The sequence below is a fragment of the Electrophorus electricus genome, chromosome 13 (assembly GCF_041902795.1).
Source record: "Electrophorus electricus isolate QZ-2024a chromosome 13, ASM4190279v1, whole genome shotgun sequence".
NCBI lineage: Eukaryota > Metazoa > Chordata > Actinopteri > Gymnotiformes > Gymnotidae > Electrophorus > Electrophorus electricus.
The window spans coordinates 13,168,570-13,187,500 of record NC_137509.1 but is presented as its reverse complement, the minus strand read 5'-3'; the positions used below and the strand labels follow the sequence as shown (position 1 = coordinate 13,187,500).

At 50.0% G+C, this 18,931-nt stretch overlaps 1 protein-coding gene across 5 annotated transcripts in view; it reads right to left on the bottom strand.

Annotated features, from left to right (window-relative positions):
- Positions 1 to 18,931, bottom strand: part of LOC113577349 (nuclear factor 1 B-type) — an 83,085-nt gene that overhangs the window by 53,154 nt on the left and 11,000 nt on the right. For 2 of the 5 annotated variants that reach the window (XM_027009944.3, XM_027009947.3), the window contains exon 2: positions 11,414 to 11,945. In XM_027009944.3, the coding sequence (XP_026865745.2) occupies positions 11,414 to 11,945 (532 nt within the window). Of the gene's footprint in view, positions 1 to 11,413; positions 11,946 to 13,066; positions 13,246 to 15,663; positions 16,863 to 17,869; positions 18,263 to 18,931 lie in introns of those variants that run through there. The other 3 variants (XM_027009946.3, XM_027009945.3, XM_081695188.1) reach the window with 3 other exon arrangements.

The following is an 18,931-nucleotide window of genomic DNA, read 5'->3' as shown; positions in this document are numbered from 1 at the left end:
AGGTGAAGGACCTGCTGCGCACTCGAGAGAAACTTATTTGCTCAGTGCGCTAGGAATCGCGTGCTCCTGCGGTAGGTGAGGAGCTCTTCTGGCTTAGCCGCCGGTGGCTGGGCCGTGCACCAGCTATGTCAGCCTCTCGTCTTGCCAATATCGGCCAGACACCCACACACCCACACACACACACACACACACACACACACACACACACACACACACACACACACACACACCCCCTCCCCCGCGGCTCTCTCGCCAAGCCGGCCGTCGTCCCGGTCTTCCCCTCCTGCGCCACTGTTCTGGCCCAAATCTCGCAAGCTTTGTCCACGAGTTAGGCTTCACAGTCGGGGGGGGGGCTAAGCTTAATCATTCTTGGATGTGGGGGTGGGGGTGCACTTTCCTTCTTTTTTCATTCAGCGGTTTCCATTCATTCAGGGTTTGCTGGCAGCCCTCTGCCACCTCGGGCCAGGCAGAGAGCGTCGTCTCCCTCCACCGCATTCTTTTTATTCTGCCTTCCCTTTCCCTCACGGCCGGGAATACCCACTTTCTAGAGAGGCACCGTCCTCTGCGCACGGGAGGCTGCCAAACTGCGAACCTTATCCCAATGCTTCCAAATGGACTACTCCCAAAACCTCACTGTTTGGCAGGGCCCGGCCTGTCCGTTCCTCTGCGTTACGGCAACCCCGGAGTCGTTCCTTCTCTGGTTGCGAATAGCTACGGTTTCTCTTCTGCTGCCGCGGTGCACGGAACCGCGGCTGCGATGGTGCAGGAGCGCGGGGCCGGGCGCACGCTCTTCATCGTTCCAGACCAAATGGGGATAACGCTCGCGACGAACCACTTCCCTCGACGCGTACGGCCCGGGCCGGGCACCGCGGCTCTCGGCACGCACGCACGCCCCGGACCGGTCCCGTCCGTGCTACCCGAGGACGGCTCGCGCGAGCCTGCGTGCGGTTGAGTGATGCCGGACAAAACCGGGACTGACTGATCCACAGCAGCGCACAGGCGGTGCAGGCCCAGACCCGTCAGCGAGGGGGCAAGACGCCGCCTCTCCCGAGCCCTTCCCGTCCCCCGGCCTTAAGCTGCGAGGCCGTCCGGGCCAGCAGGAGCTCGGGCACGTCGGCCGGTTCTGGATTAGAGTCCGACAGTGGCCCATTGTTAATTGGGAGCCATGTGCGAAAGCTACAGAGAGATTAGTTTGTACAGCTGCTGCCGTTTGTCATAACTGCCCTTAACAAGACGCACATGCCGAGGTTGGGCTGAGCGCCCCTCGCCCCCAAAACCCACCGCCCCCCACCTCCACCCAGCCTCAAGCTTTCGCGCTGCTGCATACTTCAGCGCGAAACAGATGAAGATGTTTTAATAAAAAACACACTGCTCCGATCCCTCATCCCACGCTACCCCTCCCCGTGCGCCCCAGAGTGTCGTCCCATCTGTGGTGTAGCTTCATTTGTTCCACGTCGTAAGGCTAACTCAGGTTTACTGCAGCCAGAGGTGCAGAAAGGTTGCGGTCATGGTTTCTTGGTTTTAAAAGAAAGCAAAAAATAAATAAATAAAGAGGACCATAGAATCGTTTAAAAAAAAATGTAAATTAAATCCGCAAGACCGGTTTCTAAAAGGCGGGAGGCTCTGGACGTCTTCAGACGTGTTGCCGCACGGTGACCCTGCGCTGGCGCACGTAACGTGACTAGCGCGGCACAGCGCAGGAGCTGGCGTCCGGCCTGAGGTAGGTTCTCGGGAAAAGTCAGCCATGTCAGAGCGGCCTTGGCCTCGACTTTAGCCGCCGTCAGGGTTTGCGGGCGTCTGCGGCGTCTGAGTGCATTAATACGAGCTCTAGGGTGATCTGGTTAATCCGTCCCAGCTTTCGCTGGCCAGGGACCTGATTCGGATCTGGAACTAGGGCTTTCCTGCTATCTGCTGAACAGGAAGAGCGCAGGATGACTCCCACTGTCTAGACTTCTCTCGTTCTCTCACTTTCTTCTATTCTTTCTTTCTCCTAAGATATCTCTTCATCTGTCTCCTCTCCCAACGAACACAAAAAAAAAAAAATGCATTTATTACACAATAGAGGGTCACCCTTTACTCTGAAAAGGCAAAACCCTATTCAGAATAACACCCCCCACCCCTGAGCAAGTAACCCCTCTCCCTGTTTGGATATAAGGTTTAGCAACAGGGTCAACGATGTGTCGATGCAAGGAAAGGCCAACCCCCGACACGCTCTCTGCGTGGCAGAACAATGGTGAACTTTCCTCCAATCCCACTTCACCTAGTACGGAAGGCTCGGCATCTGTTCCCCAGCCAAGGTGGCATTGTTTTCTGAAGCCCAGCACTGACATTGCAAAAACGTAACGTGCACAGGAACGCAAGCCGATCATGGCGCGGCAGTGAATTCCAGGAAGTCCCGCACGGCGCTTCCAAGTTTGGGGTGCACCGTGATGTATGGATGTCCTGTGACGAACGGGGACTATGGGATGCAGTGTCATGCCGAGGCCAGCACCGGTTTCCAACCCAATTATCAGCAACAACAACAGCGACGAAAAGCTTTGGTGCAAAATATGTACCTTCTCAATTTGCATTCCATCCAAAGTTAACCAGTCTTACTATTTAAGGACGATTGGTTGTAAAATGTCTCAACAAAACAAGGCCCCAAAAAAGAAAGAACGCGTCCGTCGTGTCGCGGTAATGCCACGCGCTCTGAAGCTGCTGCTTGCGTTAGCCGTGCATTTATGTCAGTGTTTTGGAAACGTGGCGTAATGTAACTGTGGGTTTAGGGTCGGCGAGTAAGTTATAGCTCTAATTACAATCACGCTTAGGTTCGGGGGCCGGAATTCAAACGCATGCACTCCTAAACGCAAAAGGCACTGCTGACCGATGCAGGAGTGCGGCTGTGGTTAGCCTGGCTGTACGTGTGATCTGGGCTAAAAGCGCACAAGCCTGTGTGTGTGTGTGAGAGAGAATGTGAGAGAGTGAGTATGCGTGAGTGCCTGTACACTCTGCAAAAGTCAGGGAGGCACACGAAGGGAGAGCACGCGGGGGGGAGGGGGTGGCGTTTAGATTCCAGTGCCAGGCCGAAAGGCAGGCCAATTTGAGAAGAATTCCAGTAATTTAGAGGCAGCGCGTATACCCTTTCAGTGTGGGCACTCAGAGCAGGGGGCCCCGTACGTGGCCGGTAAATACCAGCTTTCATTAGCGGCTCTGTTGCCGGGCCGTTACCGGGCACGGTGGCTTTAATCAGAATCCTGGGAAGCGCGCCGTCACCAGATAGGCCGGTTTACGGGAAAAGGGCTTCTCGACAATGGTGGAGAAGCGCTCGCTTCCATCCCAGTATGCACCGGTGCGGGGTGCCAAAGGACCTTTTTAATTTTTCCAGGGAAATGTTTTTGCGACTGAACTGTTTGTCATCATCGATGCTGAAACCAGCCCGTGCGGAGACATTACTCAAACGGTACTCAGACGGAGGGAGGGCCCCGTGGTACGCTATGGGAGCGGAGCGCACCTCGGGGACAAGGAACGTCACAGACTATTGCGCAACTCGTATCCCACTCATCCCTTATCCCGAGTTCTGGTACTTTCCATCCTCTTCTCTCTTTTCTCAAAACTCTCCACTTTCATTTTTCCTCTCGCATACTCCTTCTCGCTTTCCCTGTTTTCTTTCCAACCCCCCCCCCCACCCACCCCCTGCCTCCGCCCCATAAAATCTGCCTTTACACAACGGGGCCGTGTGAAAACAGGATGCGATTATCGCAGGGGAAAGTAGCCGGCCAGACGTGTTTTGACATCTGTCGTCCTCGGGATCGCCGAGGGTCGGGTTTTTACGCTTGCTCCATCTCGCCGGATGCCGCCGGGCCAGAGCCAGGAGGGTGGAGGCCTGTCGGGGGGCCGAGGAACTGCTTCTGGGGAACTACTACCCCGCCACACTCCAGCGGCTCGTGGCGCAGGAGAAGATTCTTTCTAGCCAGTCTGGGAACTTTCAGCTTTAATGTCGCTGGAGTTAAACGTTGAACGCTCAGCGCCTGGGAGGTAGAAGGGACTGGTCTGTTGGTATATCCTTATGAAGTAGTAGAGTACTTCTAGGAGCTTAAAAAACAAACAAACACTGGGTCCATAATGTCCCTGATGTACCAGCGTTATGTCACATAATGGGAAGAGGCTGCCTTTGGGTCACCTGTGCGCTTGGGTTTTATAACTTCACACCAGCGCAACTCCACCCCCTTTGGGCCAGACTTTGGGCCACTCCAGTGCTGACTGCTCTCCCCTTGCCTGCATGGTCCAGCAGTGAGGTGGGGGGGTTTACTGTACCAGCGCAGACAAAAGAGAAGAGTCCCGTCTGCCATGAAAAGGCTTCTACCGTGGGCAGCCGGAAGGGGGGGGGAAGTCACCGTCACCCGTAGCAACCTCCCCGATTGTCTGTGGCCCTCGCTGGCAGCCATTCATGTGCCGTCGCCCTCGTGAAGGATGCGCGTCGGCGCTGAGACGTGAAAGACACCGGCCGGCCCACAACGGAGGAATGCAGATGCTTTCGTTCTGTCTCTGTCTCACTTTAACTGCTTTCAATATATCTCTCTCACTATCCTTCTCCGTCAGTTTTCAGCTTTTTCAAACTCTCAGAGTCTTTATATTTCCTGAGAACCACCCGTTCCCCAAAGACACCCCCACCCCACCCCACCCCACTCCGATTCTCCAACTTTACTTCTCTCCAGCCAAGCACCATAAGCTAAGCTCAGCTGTGGTGAGATAAGGGTGTCTGGTTGATGAACGATAGCAGGAGAGGCCGTGATTGGGCACTGCCTCCAGGCCGAGGTGGGCGGAGCCGGGGCATGCGAAGGAGGGCGGGGCTAGAGGAACAGGAGCCGGACAGCTTATATAGCGTACTACAGTAAAGGAGCACGGACCCCTCCGTCTCCAGCTAAAGGAGGTGCGGGAGGTTAGGTAAGGAGAGAATGGGGCCCCCAGAGAGCAGCAAAGCATTGTGGGTCCTGCGCTGATGATGTGGGACTTCGAGCGCGTGAATGCCGAAGATACAAGAATCACTCTTCGGAGGGGAAAGAGAGGGAAGTAACCGCGGAGGAGTCTCTAAGTGTCTAGCCCCTGAAATAAGACTCCATTTTAAGGCATATTTTCCCATTACTGACAATTTTGGCACAGACTAAAAGTCAACAGTAATTGAGGGCCGGGACCTCTTATGATAAAGCGCTCCGAAATAAAACTCCATCCCCCGGCAGCACGCTGATTTCCACACACAAACTGAAATGGCGTGGCATGGTCACCATGGAGAGGTCTGTACACATTTGTGTTTGTGTGAGGGGCCATGGGAGGTTGCAAAGAGCTTCCAGCCAAAAGTATTCACTAGCATACAGATCTGCTAATGATAACACTCACACACACACACACACACACACACACGCGCGCGCATAAATTCCGCCATGAAACCTGCTTACAAGTTCTTGCTCTCTGCTCTGATCGTGGGGAGGGAGGGCTTATGAGTAAAAACAGAGACAAGGGCCAAGCAGCCAGAAAAACGAGTGCGGGGTGAGGGGCAAGAGGAGGAAAGAGACGTCTTCCCCGCGGCAGCGAGGAGCCCTAAACAGAACGGAGGGGCCGGAGAGGAGAGGAGAGGAGAAGGAGATTAAGATGGATGGATGAAGGGACAGAAATCACTAAGGAAAGGTCAGCGAGATGGGAGGGAAGTCTAAATGGATTAGACTCAGGGAAAGTGTTCGATAGGTTATGTCCGCGTGCGAGGCAGTGGCGACAGCCAGCGCGGAATTCTAATCGGCCCTTCCGGCCTGACGGGGGGGGGTCCGGCGCTCCCAGCTCAGAACGAGCACGGCTCAGCATCTTTTCCCGGACGACCTTCAGCTTCGGCGAGGTTACTGCGAGCGCAGGAGCGGACCATGCGGCGCGTTTTCGGGCCACGGCAGAGGTTCAGGATCGGGCCGGGGCTGCTCGCAGACGGGTTTTGTCTACCGCATTTAAACTTAGCAGCGCGAGCAGACAGAGGGCTGAATTATTGAGCAGAGGGAGTGGACCGCAGACGTGCTCGCCGAACCGCCCCACGTTTCCCTCTCCATGCCTGAGCGCGGGCTCGTCACGCTACTGTCCGACACGCGCGGAGCACGAGGTTGAGGCGGATTGGGTTACCGTGGCGTTTTTTGCCCTCCTGCTCAGACAAGCAGTAGAGTAAGTGCACAAAAGCTCAGGGATCTGGCAGAGTCCTTTTCTGAGAGCGATTCTTTCCCTGAAAGTGCACTCAAGCAAATGGATGAAGGGCAAGGTGAGAAACGTGCGTTTCAGCTAAATTGAGCAGTTCTGTGTTGTTTTTTTTTTCCCCCGTCACACAGAAAATCATTTCGACGCTCCTCCGCCGCCCCTGTGCTTCCCACGCCTCCCTCGGCCTCGTTTCGCCCCTTTATGGTTAACGTGGCGGTACACCGGAGTACCAGGACAACAGACGCCGCCTTTCATTTCCATAAGTGAAGAGAAAACAAGTGAGAGATAGAGAGAAGAGGACCATCTGCACTGTTTTTTGGAGCAAGTCGGTAAACTAGAGGCTTGCGAATGGCTGCAAACAGCCCCACGCTCTGACAACGGGCAGCTTCATGACACATAGCCACAGGGTCTCACTGGAAACATTTAGCCATCAAAACAAATGAAAGACTCCACAGAAACAAATGTCTTGGTGCGGCGGACATCCCCTATGCCAGGCGTGGGTAACGGCTTTCCAAGCAAACTGCTGTCAGACTCGCTGACTCTGTGGCCTGGAGTGCAAGTGTGTGTGTGTGTGTGTGTGTGTGTGTGTGTGTGTGCGCGTGTGTGTGCGCGTGTGCGTGTGTCTGAGAGTGTGTGCACGCATCTGGGCAGCTGTCCCCTGGACCAGATTCTAAGTGTGTTAAGCGCCAGAATGAGTCTGGGACAGCCCCAAAAAAGCTATGACTGCGAGTGCGAAGGAGAGAGCAAATCTGAGAGAGAGAGGGAGGGAGAGAAGGAGAAAGGGAGGGAGAGAGAGAGAGAGCCCGGAAGAAGGAGGGAGAGTGGCAGACAGAGAGTGAAAGTGAGAGGGGAGAATCATGGCCTGTATTAGTCACTGGCAGGGTTGGTGACCTCTAGGTCAGTGTGGCTAGTCCTGACCGCCTTAAACTCAGTCAGCTGGAAAAGTGGAAGCAAACATCCTCCTAGCACTGCTCACACACACACGGAAGCACACCCCATGCACACACGCATGCGCACCCACACACACACACACGTGTGTGTGTGTGTGTGTGTGTGTGTGTGTGTGTGTGTGTGTGTGTGTGTGTGTACTTTAACAGGCTCACAGGCAGTGTATTATAAACAACTGGTTTCAGTCCAGGAGGTGGTGGTCAAGTTGCTGCCCCAGACGTCCAGGGGTCACAGGAGGCAAAGGGTTCCAGGTGCAGCCCCAAGCACTGCACACGACCCCTGTCCGCCCGAGCCCGCCCACCCACCCCCCCGCTTGCCCCGGGCCAAACTGCCCCCCCACCCCCCACCCCGTGTTTGCACAGATCCGTCGTGCTCAATTAAACTTCACAGGACGCCTACCGCATCTTTTACCCGAGGTCCTGACACAGGGGCAAAAGCTAAGTCATGCGCTCGTAAAAGAGGCCTCTTTAACACGCTCGAACAAACGAGCGAGAAGCCAGTCACCACCAGGTCAGCACGACCATAAAACGCGAACTACCCCAGAGACAGGGGCAACAAAACATGACACCCCTGTTACACCGCGTTTGTGCGAGGAGCAGAGCCCCGAGGCAGGGCATCTAGTGACCTAAAAACGCACAAGACTCAGTAGATCTTTGCGAAAAGTTTGTTTTTTTTTAAAATGTTTTTAAAAAAGCCCTAGCCAGAGAAAAAAAATTTCTAAACCCTAGTGACCTGAAAAAAATCAAACTTTGACAAATACTGTGAATAGAAATATGTAATATAATCTAAATGGCTCATTCTTTTAAAAGAGAATTGATGAGGGCCATAAACGTGGACATACAATTCATGGGACATGTGTGCTTAACTGCGTTCTCTGTGCTGTTTCTCTGGCCTTGTGTATTTAATCTTAAAAATGCAGACTGTGACTTCTGAAGTAAACAGAACTTTGCAAATACATATGCGAGGCAGAAAAATCCAGGATTTCCACAAGTGGGGATTTGGGGCTTTTTGTTTGCTTGTTTGTGTTAAAATAACATTACAAAAAATTAACAATAAGGATTAAAACAGGCGGAGGAGCTACAACGATTCGAAAACTCAGCAAATGTAAATTTTAAAAGACACTGAAAATATGTTATTTCATACGATCTGTGGGTTTTTCCCCCCCCCAGTCTTCTTGGTTAGAACGTATCACAATGAACAATGGCAAAGATGTTAAAACAAAAGTGCTTTAGTAGTCTGGTGGTGTTGCAATGGGTTTATCGTCGCAAGACCAGAGAGCAAAGAGCAAAATCCTGTTGTGTTTCCTGCTACAGGAGCTGTTCTGAGCTCTGAAACGAAAGCAGGCTCGGCGTTGGTCACGTCACACGTCCTGACTTGACTTGCAGGGCGACTGAAGAACCTGTTCTCTGGAACTCGTGAAAGACGAGTTGTTAATGGCCGAGCCGCAGTTTATACGCACACACCGGGCAGCTGCCGGCATTTTTCTGGTTGAAGTTTTTCCGTTTTTTTTGGTTGTTTTTGCTGTTGTTCGGTTTTCCTTGTTATGCGTAAAGCTCTTTGAGATTTACTGCTATTGTACAAGCTCTGCGAAGATGGACCTGCGCCAACATGACACGGCTCACAGAGAGACACCGCGTTCCACCCCACGCTAAATCATGGCTTTAAAAACAAAAAATTAAACACAATTTCTTGGATCTGTGAGGTAAAACGAAGAAAAGCTCTGAATTTCTTTCAAGTGTTGCAGCTCAGATACATCCGACTGCGATAATGCTGTAATTGTTTTTTTTGTTTCGTTTTTTTGTTTTTGGTGGGGGTTGGGGGTGCTGTAAAAGAAGCGGGTTGGAGAGCACGCACACTGGGTAGAGAGGCCGGCACAATGGCGATGCCGGCAAAGCATAGAGACAGGGTATGGCGCAGTGCCTGCCTCCTCAAGTGCACCCCCCCATCCCAATACCCCACCAGTCTGGTGGGTATTCAACTGGGCATTCTCCCCGGTCCTGCAGCGGCCGGTTGATTCGCCGCAAAAAACCACGTAGGCGCGTGTCCGCCGCTTCCTCTGGTGCCACGCGCGTGGGCCGGGGCTGAAGCTAGCGCCGCGCGCCGACTCACGGCGGCGTCCGCAACAGCGGCGTCCGCGTGGCCGGGGCCGGCTCCCCGGCCCGCGCGCCGTCTGAGCCCCGGCCCCGGCAGCAGGACGACGTTCCGGTCGCGCTCGGTGGCTGCCGCATTAAAGACAAAGGTGCAATTTGGCTAAACTCTTTTTTTTTTTTTTTTTTGCTTTCACAGCCTGCAAACAAAGAGAGCATTTTTTTTTCTTCTTCTTTCGTCAGGGCGAGACCGTTTTGTACGTTTAGCCCGCTTTTGTGCGAACTGAGAAAGGCGACGCGGCGGCGGCTGCTGGTCTGCCGCTATCGAGAAACTTTTCCGCCGTGCGCACTGCATTGCAGATGCCAGCTAACGAATCAAAGGCACGCATGCAGACAAAGAGGGTTCGATGCCAACCACCGTGCCTCCGTTATTGGCACTCTTCCTGCCAGCCTCCTGGCACGGCGCTAACAAAATGGCGGCCCCGCGGGTGCTCTGGTACAATGTGGGGGCATTGTGTAGAGGTGGGTGCAGGGTTGAGGGGGCAATCCGGGCTTCTCCACCACAGCAAAGCTCTTAACAGAGACCCCAACAGTCTCCTTTACCTCTTAACAGACAAATACCGTTTTCAGATCCCAAAACGGAGAATGTAGCAAACCGTATTTCTGCTCTGAGACTGGTTTGGTTGGTTGGGAAAAAAAATAAATAAAACGAAATCTCTCATATGCGTTTGGAACATTCATTAGGGATATTAAAAGAAATAAATTCAAACTAAATTTGCTTACCAAATTACTTGCATCATCAGAGCAACACATCGATGGCACTTAGCAATGCGCACGGAAAACATTCGGTTCAAAATTTTAGAGCAAATTACACTGTTGATGTTAAGACCTCACGTTAATTTGTTCAGAGCATATGAAGGATTCAAGTTTGTGCCGCTCCATTCGGAGGAAAATAAAAGAGATTGGGCCGGCAGTGGGAATTTACCACATCCTACAAAGACACAAAAGGGAGTGTGATGCCAACCCTGGTGCCAGTGGCAACCATTATTGTCTCTCCGATATGCCTTCTGTTTAGCCTGGCACCACACAAAATGGAGGCGCAAAGCCTGGTGATAACGCACCTCTTCACACAGGCATCAAAACACACGGGCACGCTCGATCAAACCACACATCAAAACACAGTACTGGCATCCGAAGCGATTCCAGAAGGTTCTTTTAAAAATTGGACAAGCTGAAAACGTATGACGATTACATGTTTTTGTTATAGGAAGAGAGCACTTTTCCCGCACTTTTCAGGCCTTTAGGACTACGTCATTTATTTAAGTATGTCAGAAAACACACCAGAAATGATTTGATCCAGCTAACGGAGACTATAAATCACCATTAAGAGATTTTCTCACCGTTAGAGAATGTTTCATTTTACCTTCCAGCGCTCTACGGCTTGGGTTCTATTTATACATCAGTTCTGTGTCTAATATCTATTCTGTCCCTAGATGTCCCTGGATATCGCTCCATCTTAGGTTTCTATTTAAATACTTTTGTGAAGATTTGATCAGAAAAAGTAAATGTTGCCGCAATTGCTTTAGGGCATTTTCTCACATTCAGAGCCAAAGAATTACTTGTTGGCTCTGATATTAATAATCTCCGTCTAATTTTGTTAATTTTCCCTAAGATCAATCTGCAAAAAAACAAAAATGTATTATGGAAAAAGGGGGAATTTGAACAGAGGCTAACAGGGAAATGTAGGGATCGTCTGAAATACACATTATTTTGAGCTGTGTGTTTATTCGAGGGACATGTAATAAGAATCAAACCCAACAGAGACGGCATTCATACCCTCCGCTTATGGAATCCATTTGAACCCAACTTCATACAGAATACGAAGGCTTAACTTGTGAGCTTTGCTCATTTACAGGGTAGGCGCTCAATACTAGATACTACTAGTTACTGGAGAGAGAAACAGTAACGTTTCGCGTAGATAGAATGTCACGGCAGAGCTCCGAAATGTCCCTGCCTCTCTGAATGCGTTACGGCGTTGAATAAGAAAAATCTGATTCATTTTAACAGGTGCCAGTTGTTCGGGGCCGCCAAACCCCGAGGAAGCTTCCGCCGGAGGCGCTAGTCCCTCCCCCTGGACACGCCCACCCGCCCACCCTGGCTGCCCCTCCGCCTACCTTGGTCCTGGACGTAGTAGGCCAGGAACAGGTCCAGCTCCTTCACCGACACCGTGATGTGGTGCGGCTGCACGCAGAGCGCCTGGTTGGTGCAGTGCGGCGACTTGACCAGGCGCTCGCCGTCCGTGCTCTCCAGGGGGATCCCCTTGAACAGGATCACCATCACCAGGTCCAGACGCCACACTTTGTCCGCCTGCCGCAGACAGTCGATGCGGCGGATCTTGCCCTTCTGGTCTGGGTTGGAGAGCACGCAGCACGCGTGCTTCTTGCCCGTCACGCTGAGCACGAAGTCCTCGCGGTACTCCTGCCGGATGTCCTTGCGCAGCTTGGCCAGCAGGCGCGACGCCCACTTCTGCTTGATCTCAGGCTTCTCGCTCAGGAGCTCGTCCTTCACCGCCCGCTCCTCGTCCTTGGACATGCGCTTCTCGTGCTTCTTGAAGTACTTGCGCTTGCGCGCCTGCAGGTTGAACCAGGTGTAGGCGATGGAGCGCACGTGCGGGAGCAGCGCCTCGATGAAGGGGTGGAACTCGTCCTGGGAGGAGAGAGTTAGCAGAGGGGGGAGAGATGAGTGGGGGGAAGAGGACACAAATAGACACAAGAAGTGAACGGGAGCAGACGTGACCTTTTGGCATTGGTTCCACTCTCAATTAGCCAAGAGCCTTACGCAACCAGAAAAAAAGGAACAACACCAAAAAAAAAGAGAAAAAGGCACTAGGGGGAAAAAGTCAAACCACTCACAAAAAAAGCAAACTATTTATACAACGCACAAAAGGAGATAAAATTAATCACTCAACATGCAAAACCATGAAAGCCCAAGATAGAACTACACACAGTAAACAAAAGCCAATATAACGTGCAGGGAAGCCCTGCACCCGCTCCGAACAAAGACTTTTCTCACACATTTTACTGTTTATGGAGACCATCATTTTCTAACTAAAAAGCACTTAAAAAGACAAACAGACAAATGAAAACATCAACACTAACAAAAAATAAATTATTACAAGACTATAGTACAAGGAGGTTCAGTGACCATTTCTGTTTCCTGTATCGGTCTGTAATGGCTGCAAATGCGCAGAAGGAGAAGGCCAATGTTTACCATGCCTGCACACGCTGTGCTAACACACAGCACATGCGGTTGGAGAAGCAGCACTCTAACTCTGCACCCCCCCCTCAGATACACCCACCTCCCCCTCTTCCCCACCGTAGCAGGGCATTCCGGCACCCAGGAGCACGCGGCCCTCGTGCCTTCATCCCTCCTCATTGGCCGGGCCCGCATTCCTGCGCCGAGCTCACGGAACCCTCCGGAAACAAACGCAGAGCCCGCCGAGAACGTGCCGCAGACCGGAGCCACTAGCCCGGCGACGCTAATGAATAAACCATTCCCTCCACCGAACGCAGACGTGCACAGGCTCGGGAAAAGTGGAAGAGCAGGGCAACCAAGGGCTTAAAGGGAAGACAATTCTACATCTCCGGCAAACGGATCTGCTTCGCTGTCGGGATGTTTCGGTTAAGGGAGGCATGGGGGGGGGGGTAGTGAGGGTTAGTGGAGGTGGCGGAGCGGTGGGGGGGGGGGTTAATTTGTTAGCACAATTGCACGGCAATTATTACAAGCCCCTCTTAAAATCAAACCAAGATGGACAATGGAAGTGGCACCTTGGCACAAGTCGAGCATTCCTTCAGCCCCGAAGTTCAGTGGTAGGAGTGGCACTAAAAAGAGCCCGCTGCCAAGTGTGCTGTAACAGGATAGAGGCCCATTCCACAGAGTTCCGCGGCCTTCCCTCCCAGCCGTCCGACGTGCCGCGTGACCTCGTTTTTCCCGCCCTCCTGTACCCCGACGCCCGTCCCGGCGTGCGAGAGCAGCCGCCAATTTTCCTGACACCCGACTAACATATAGACGGAGGTTCGCGACATTTTACAACACTTTACATCGCGCTGTCTTCCTGTCGGCGCGGGAAAAGAAAAAAAAGAAAAAGTCCGAACGCCGACTGCGCTAAAGCCAGGTGACGGTGACGGGGCAAAACAAACAAACGGACAAACAAACAAACAAACAAATAAAAAAAAAACGAGACAGCGTTCTTCAACCCGAGCCGTTGGAGGAGTCGTTATTTCACGGACGGGTTCGGGTACGAGGACGGAGTGAGAGGGACGCTAAATCCGTCCTTTAAAAACGGAACTGAGAGGCTTTGACGAAAGAGCCTGTGTGTGGAGAAGTGGGCCCGGGGTTCTCGTCGACGGACGCGGTGCGGACCGTCTCGCCCTCTGCGCCGTCTCTCCAGTGGGAGCAGTGCGAGGTTAGGCAGGAAGGGGGTGGCAGAGGAGTCCGGCTGGGCGTCCTCTCCCTGGGAGACCGAGACCGGGACGGTACTCCCCGTCTAACCGGCAGCCTTGCGCACCAAGCGCGTGCTCTAACCGCTACGTCCAGTCTCAACGCAACAACAATGACACTACACAGTTCAGTAGCATAAGTACCACACAATGGTCTGCTGCAGGTGGTAACACTGCCTTTTTCTTCACTTGTATTAAGCATGGGGGGTTTGTCTGGCTACGCAGTGATAGTACGTCTTTCAGCAGATACTGTAAGTAAAGGTGGTTTGAATCTTTGTAAATAAAGTGTTAAACTGAGTACAATTTGATGGTAGAGTGATTCGACGTAGGTTATGAGTTTATTGTATATTTATTTACAGAGTTTTAAGTGAGCTCTAACTTATCATAGTCCACTAAAGAAATTTGCCCCAGTTTCCTTATTCTAAAATGACCAACATATTCTATTTTATGCATGCTGCAATTAGGACAATTAATCATTAATAATTATTAATTATTGTTACAAGTATTTATGCAAGATGCACAAAATGCAATTATTGAAAATGTGAATGATTAATAAAGCAAATACATAATCCCCCAGTGCGAAGGTTACAAGTTTAATACATTGTGAAAAAATATTATCTTAATAAATAAAACAAAGTGAGAAAATATTAAAATAATTACACCCATTCGACCACGACCAAGTGCATAGGGAAAAACTATTCGCCTCAAACGAACATTACTAAAATCCATTCCTTAGTTTTGCTACTTTGCTAGAGATTTTTGATGAACATTTTTGGTAACCTACCACATCTCTCCTGAACAGCGACATTCGATGGGTTGAAAATTGTACCCAGTAACGTCAGATCAATTGTATGCCAAGCATGTACGGTGATCAGGTTTAGCGTGTCTGCCGGATTCTGCTCATATTTTAAAAACACTGGCGATATCGTATATTCGACTAGTATTACATTATTATCAAAAGCACGAAAATGCTATTGTATATGAATGAAGGTCTCAAACGCGGAAAAAGTCGCCGCTGCGCAATTGCGCGCCGTCTGAACGCTGCGGGCCTTACCGGGCAGAGCTCTCTCCTTTACACTAATCATATCTCAGTCAATCACTCTCTGGTGCCAAGGAAAATATAAACAGTAAAATTGTGTCAGCCAAACCCGGCGGACTCCGTCCAACCGCTGAATCAACCTTATCGTTGTTTTCATCTGAATGCACTCGGCAAGTGACTCCCCGTTCGGACTCAAAAAAAGTTCTGGAAAAGTGCGCTATATGGGGGAAAAAATGTTTGCGAGATGAGTCAAAGCCAGCCCAAGGTAAAGGCTCATCTTTTTAAAAACAATAAGTCGTTTTAAGATACAACGCGAACGTAATTCTGGATTATTAAGGTTTGGATATCAAATCCTTACTTTTAACTGAGTCGGTCCCGTGGCGGTGGACCCGTGGTTTACGGCAAAATAAATGTGGCCAATACGCATGATAAAAGGCCGAGGTTTGGCTGCTTACACTTACACAACTTACACTCGAGAAGAAAGAAAAAATAATCACAACACCCATAATTTATCGGGTAGACTACGTGAAAGAAACAGTCGGTGGCAGAGGGTTGCGCGCACTTTGTTTCGACTATTCTTTCACCTGGTAAATGTAATATATTAATGAACAAAAATGCCATATCCGAAAGAAAAGTACTTATAACGTAAACCCGCATCGGTCACAATGAGGTCAAATGGTAGGGTAATACTAGCGTCGGGTGTCCACTGTTTTAGTCATAAATAACTAGTTTCATAAACTTATCACGGTCACGGGAAAAAAACAGCTATACTTGCATACTCTTACATGCCATACTTCAAGAAATTATCAAATCTACCGATAAACTAGGAAACGTAAAACAACAATAGCCGACCACCCAAAACCAGAGCCGAAGCGTGAAGTTATACCTGGGTTAGACAAATCGGCGAATACATCGCGACCTTGCCCGCCAGTGCAGATAAGATCGATCGGTCACTAAAGTCCAGATATTGATATTATCGGTTCATTCTCCAGACGCCTGCTGCACCGCGCACGGCCGAGTGGGAGTTATCCTCATTCAAAACCAAGCGAAGGGTTCGGTCCAGGGATGGCGAAGAAGTTGGCGGATCCCAGCTTCAGCATTTAAAAACGTTCCGGTGCGCGATTAAGAGCACGAAAGCCTGAAGAACCGAGCTCCTTGAAGGGATTACCGTGGATGCATCCGCGGACCACAGTAAAGGGTGGGTAGAGGTGGGGGGGGGGGAACCCCGCTACCGTACTCTGATGCTGTTTTAACGGGGAATCTTGAAGAATGTCACCAGCGCAATACGAAAGTAGAAGGCGCCAACTCTCTGATCCTGTGTTTGCTTTTCAAACTTGATATAATATCAACCGGTAACACCCTCTAGTCTGCTGGATCCTAACAAATCAGTCTCGAGATTTTTTTTCCATTTAATTACAGTCATACTCCTCCTCTTCCAGAATACGCGCTTCACATCCGTAGCCCACCTCCTCGTCTCCCTCTCAAAACCGCAGCACGCAGAAAGGATCCCATTTTCCACTCGACATTACTCTTTTATTTCAAGTAGATTTTTTGGTCTATATTCGTGTAGACACTATTTCCTCAAATAACTTTTTAACTGCAATGCACCGCCTGTGCGATATGAACATTTTAGGCAATAAAGCGCAACTAATTAGTCGCTTTTCTATTAAGATGTTCAATACCCCGTGCTGCATTTGCGGATAACGCCAACTGAAACTTCAGACATTTCAGGCAGATTAGCTTTTGACGAGGACATATGTAATATTATAACGCTAAGGTGAGCGGTATTTCAACGTAGCTTAGTGCATATTTACAACTCTGAAGTGCTTTAAGACCATAAGCATATTTTTCATACTAAGCTCTAGACACTATCAGATGGGCCTGTCCAAAACGTTTATTGGGATCTTCTTCTTCTAATAGTACTACATGAGACCTATACCCAGTTCAGAGGGAACTGATTACACGTGTACACCTGTAGGTCTCAGGGTGACTCTCCAATAATTCTCATGTCTGGCTATCCGGAGCGCATTTTTCTTGAGAGTACTGCACCCCACAGTTCACAAAGTAATCAAAAGAACCAGGTTTTTTAAAAAGGATCCTGGAAGATAGCACGATAAAGAGCACACGGCTTGATTATTAATAGCTAAACGGCTTTTGGCACACTAGTATGTCACTGTGGTTTGACTTTGGCGCCCCACGGAATTGGGACGGTTGTTGTCACGCATCCCGGTTGACCGCGCGGTCCCGGGAGAGGAATAAGCACAAGACTGGTCTGTTTGCAAGACTAATAATGATTCACATCACGTCACGTCGTAATCTTGTGTCAAAGTCGACAATGCCTTTCACCCTCCACCCCCTCCGGGCACCAAGCATGTCGTTCCTGACTTTATAAAGTACACCGAGTAAATGTTTCTGCGCTGGATCACGCTACCCTCGGCGCAGCCACTCAAGGTCAAACAGTCCGCACAGTAAAAGCGGAATAAATGTGAAGCCGGTGCAACACACAGAGCATAAATTGAAATCGGACAATTATTAATGAACAGAAATAGATTGCCAAGTACAAACGAATTCGGCATTTTCCTCTAATGCTTAAATAACAAAGTAACCGAGAGTATATATTTAGAAGTCAAATACGTGGATAAAAGAGCCCATACTACAAATACACGAGTGGTCTTCAGATATAGATTTGGCTACACGAAAGTGATTAAAAGTGTTGTAAAACGCTGCCACTTGGCTAAAATAAGGCTCCGCAACGTGCCAAAAGTGCAGCGCTATTTAAGAGGGGAGAGTTGGCTGAAAGCAGGACGCACGCCAAGAGCGGATCTCTTTAGGCGCAAACTCCGTCACCCACTTCTGACACGACGACGCGACCCACATAGGAAATCTGCCAATACACAACAGAAACAATCCAACATCTACTAGCATTTTTTTCCTTTTCCCCCCACAAGTCGGCAAGTTTTCCAAATCCCGTTCAGTTTAAACCTACGGCTACACCGTGGGCTCGAGAGTGTGCAGGCTACGTTCGTGCAATAAACTCCAGCAAAAAAAAGCACAAAACGAGAGTAAAGACACGATAGTCCTCGTTAACGTACCATTGCACTGTACTGCATGGATTTAAACGGGTGTCCTGTAGGCCGAGCGAAACCGAAGCCGGTACCTTCACATGTCTCAAGCTCCAAAAAAAAAAAGGTGCTTTTAGATTTGTTTTTCTTTTCTTTTTCTTGTAGTGCTCTCCAAAAAAAAAGCAAAAAAAAAAAAAACCCCAACACCGGAAGAGAATTCTTGGCAGACAGTCGGCAAAATCAAGTCAGCAAGCACCTCTGATTTAAATTTTTTTTTTTTATCTTCCTTCCTCTGCAAGTCAGACTTTTGGATAGGTTTTTACTGGCTCAGTTGAACGCGATCCAGAAGAGGCTGAGTTTTCTTGAGGGGAAGGCTGGGCAGGTCCGCGCCTCTACTTTCTCTGCGTGGCTGTCGTCGCCGCCGCTGGCTGCAGCCGAACGGAGCTGCGCACGCGGAGCCGCACGCTCGCCTCTCATTGGCTGCGGCGCGCGGCGGGCCCTCCGCGCGCCGCTCCGCGCGCCCTGGGCCCCTCACTTCCGTTCCACGGCCAGTGTCACTGTTTGCATATTAACACGCGCCGAGTCCTACCGAAAGCGAGACCCGAACCGAAGCCAGCGGATTTATAGATAATAGACACATATATTTCACGCTGGATATTACATTTTATGAGAGATAAATTCTTTTAAGCGTCAGTTAAAATTGTCAAATTGTCAATGACATTTAGTCATTACCGATGGCTAGCAAGAACAACAACAACAATACTGTTATTAATATTATTATTAATATTACTACGACTACTACTACTACTAATAATAATAATTGACTTTTATTTTCCTTGATATTTGCTTGTTGTTTAAAAACGCAGTTGGCATTATTTTAGTTTTTCATGAGCTTTTTAATATCGCAATATTGTATTATGTATTGAAATTAGAAAAGAGTACGAAATACCATTAACACACTGTTGGCAGAGACATTGCATCTGTTTGAGAGCACAATGATGGCATTGATCCAGACCTCAACCACCATCCCAGAACCACACTTTCTATTCCAGTACAGGCATTAAACATGCCTGTCAATGCAAAAAAAAAAAA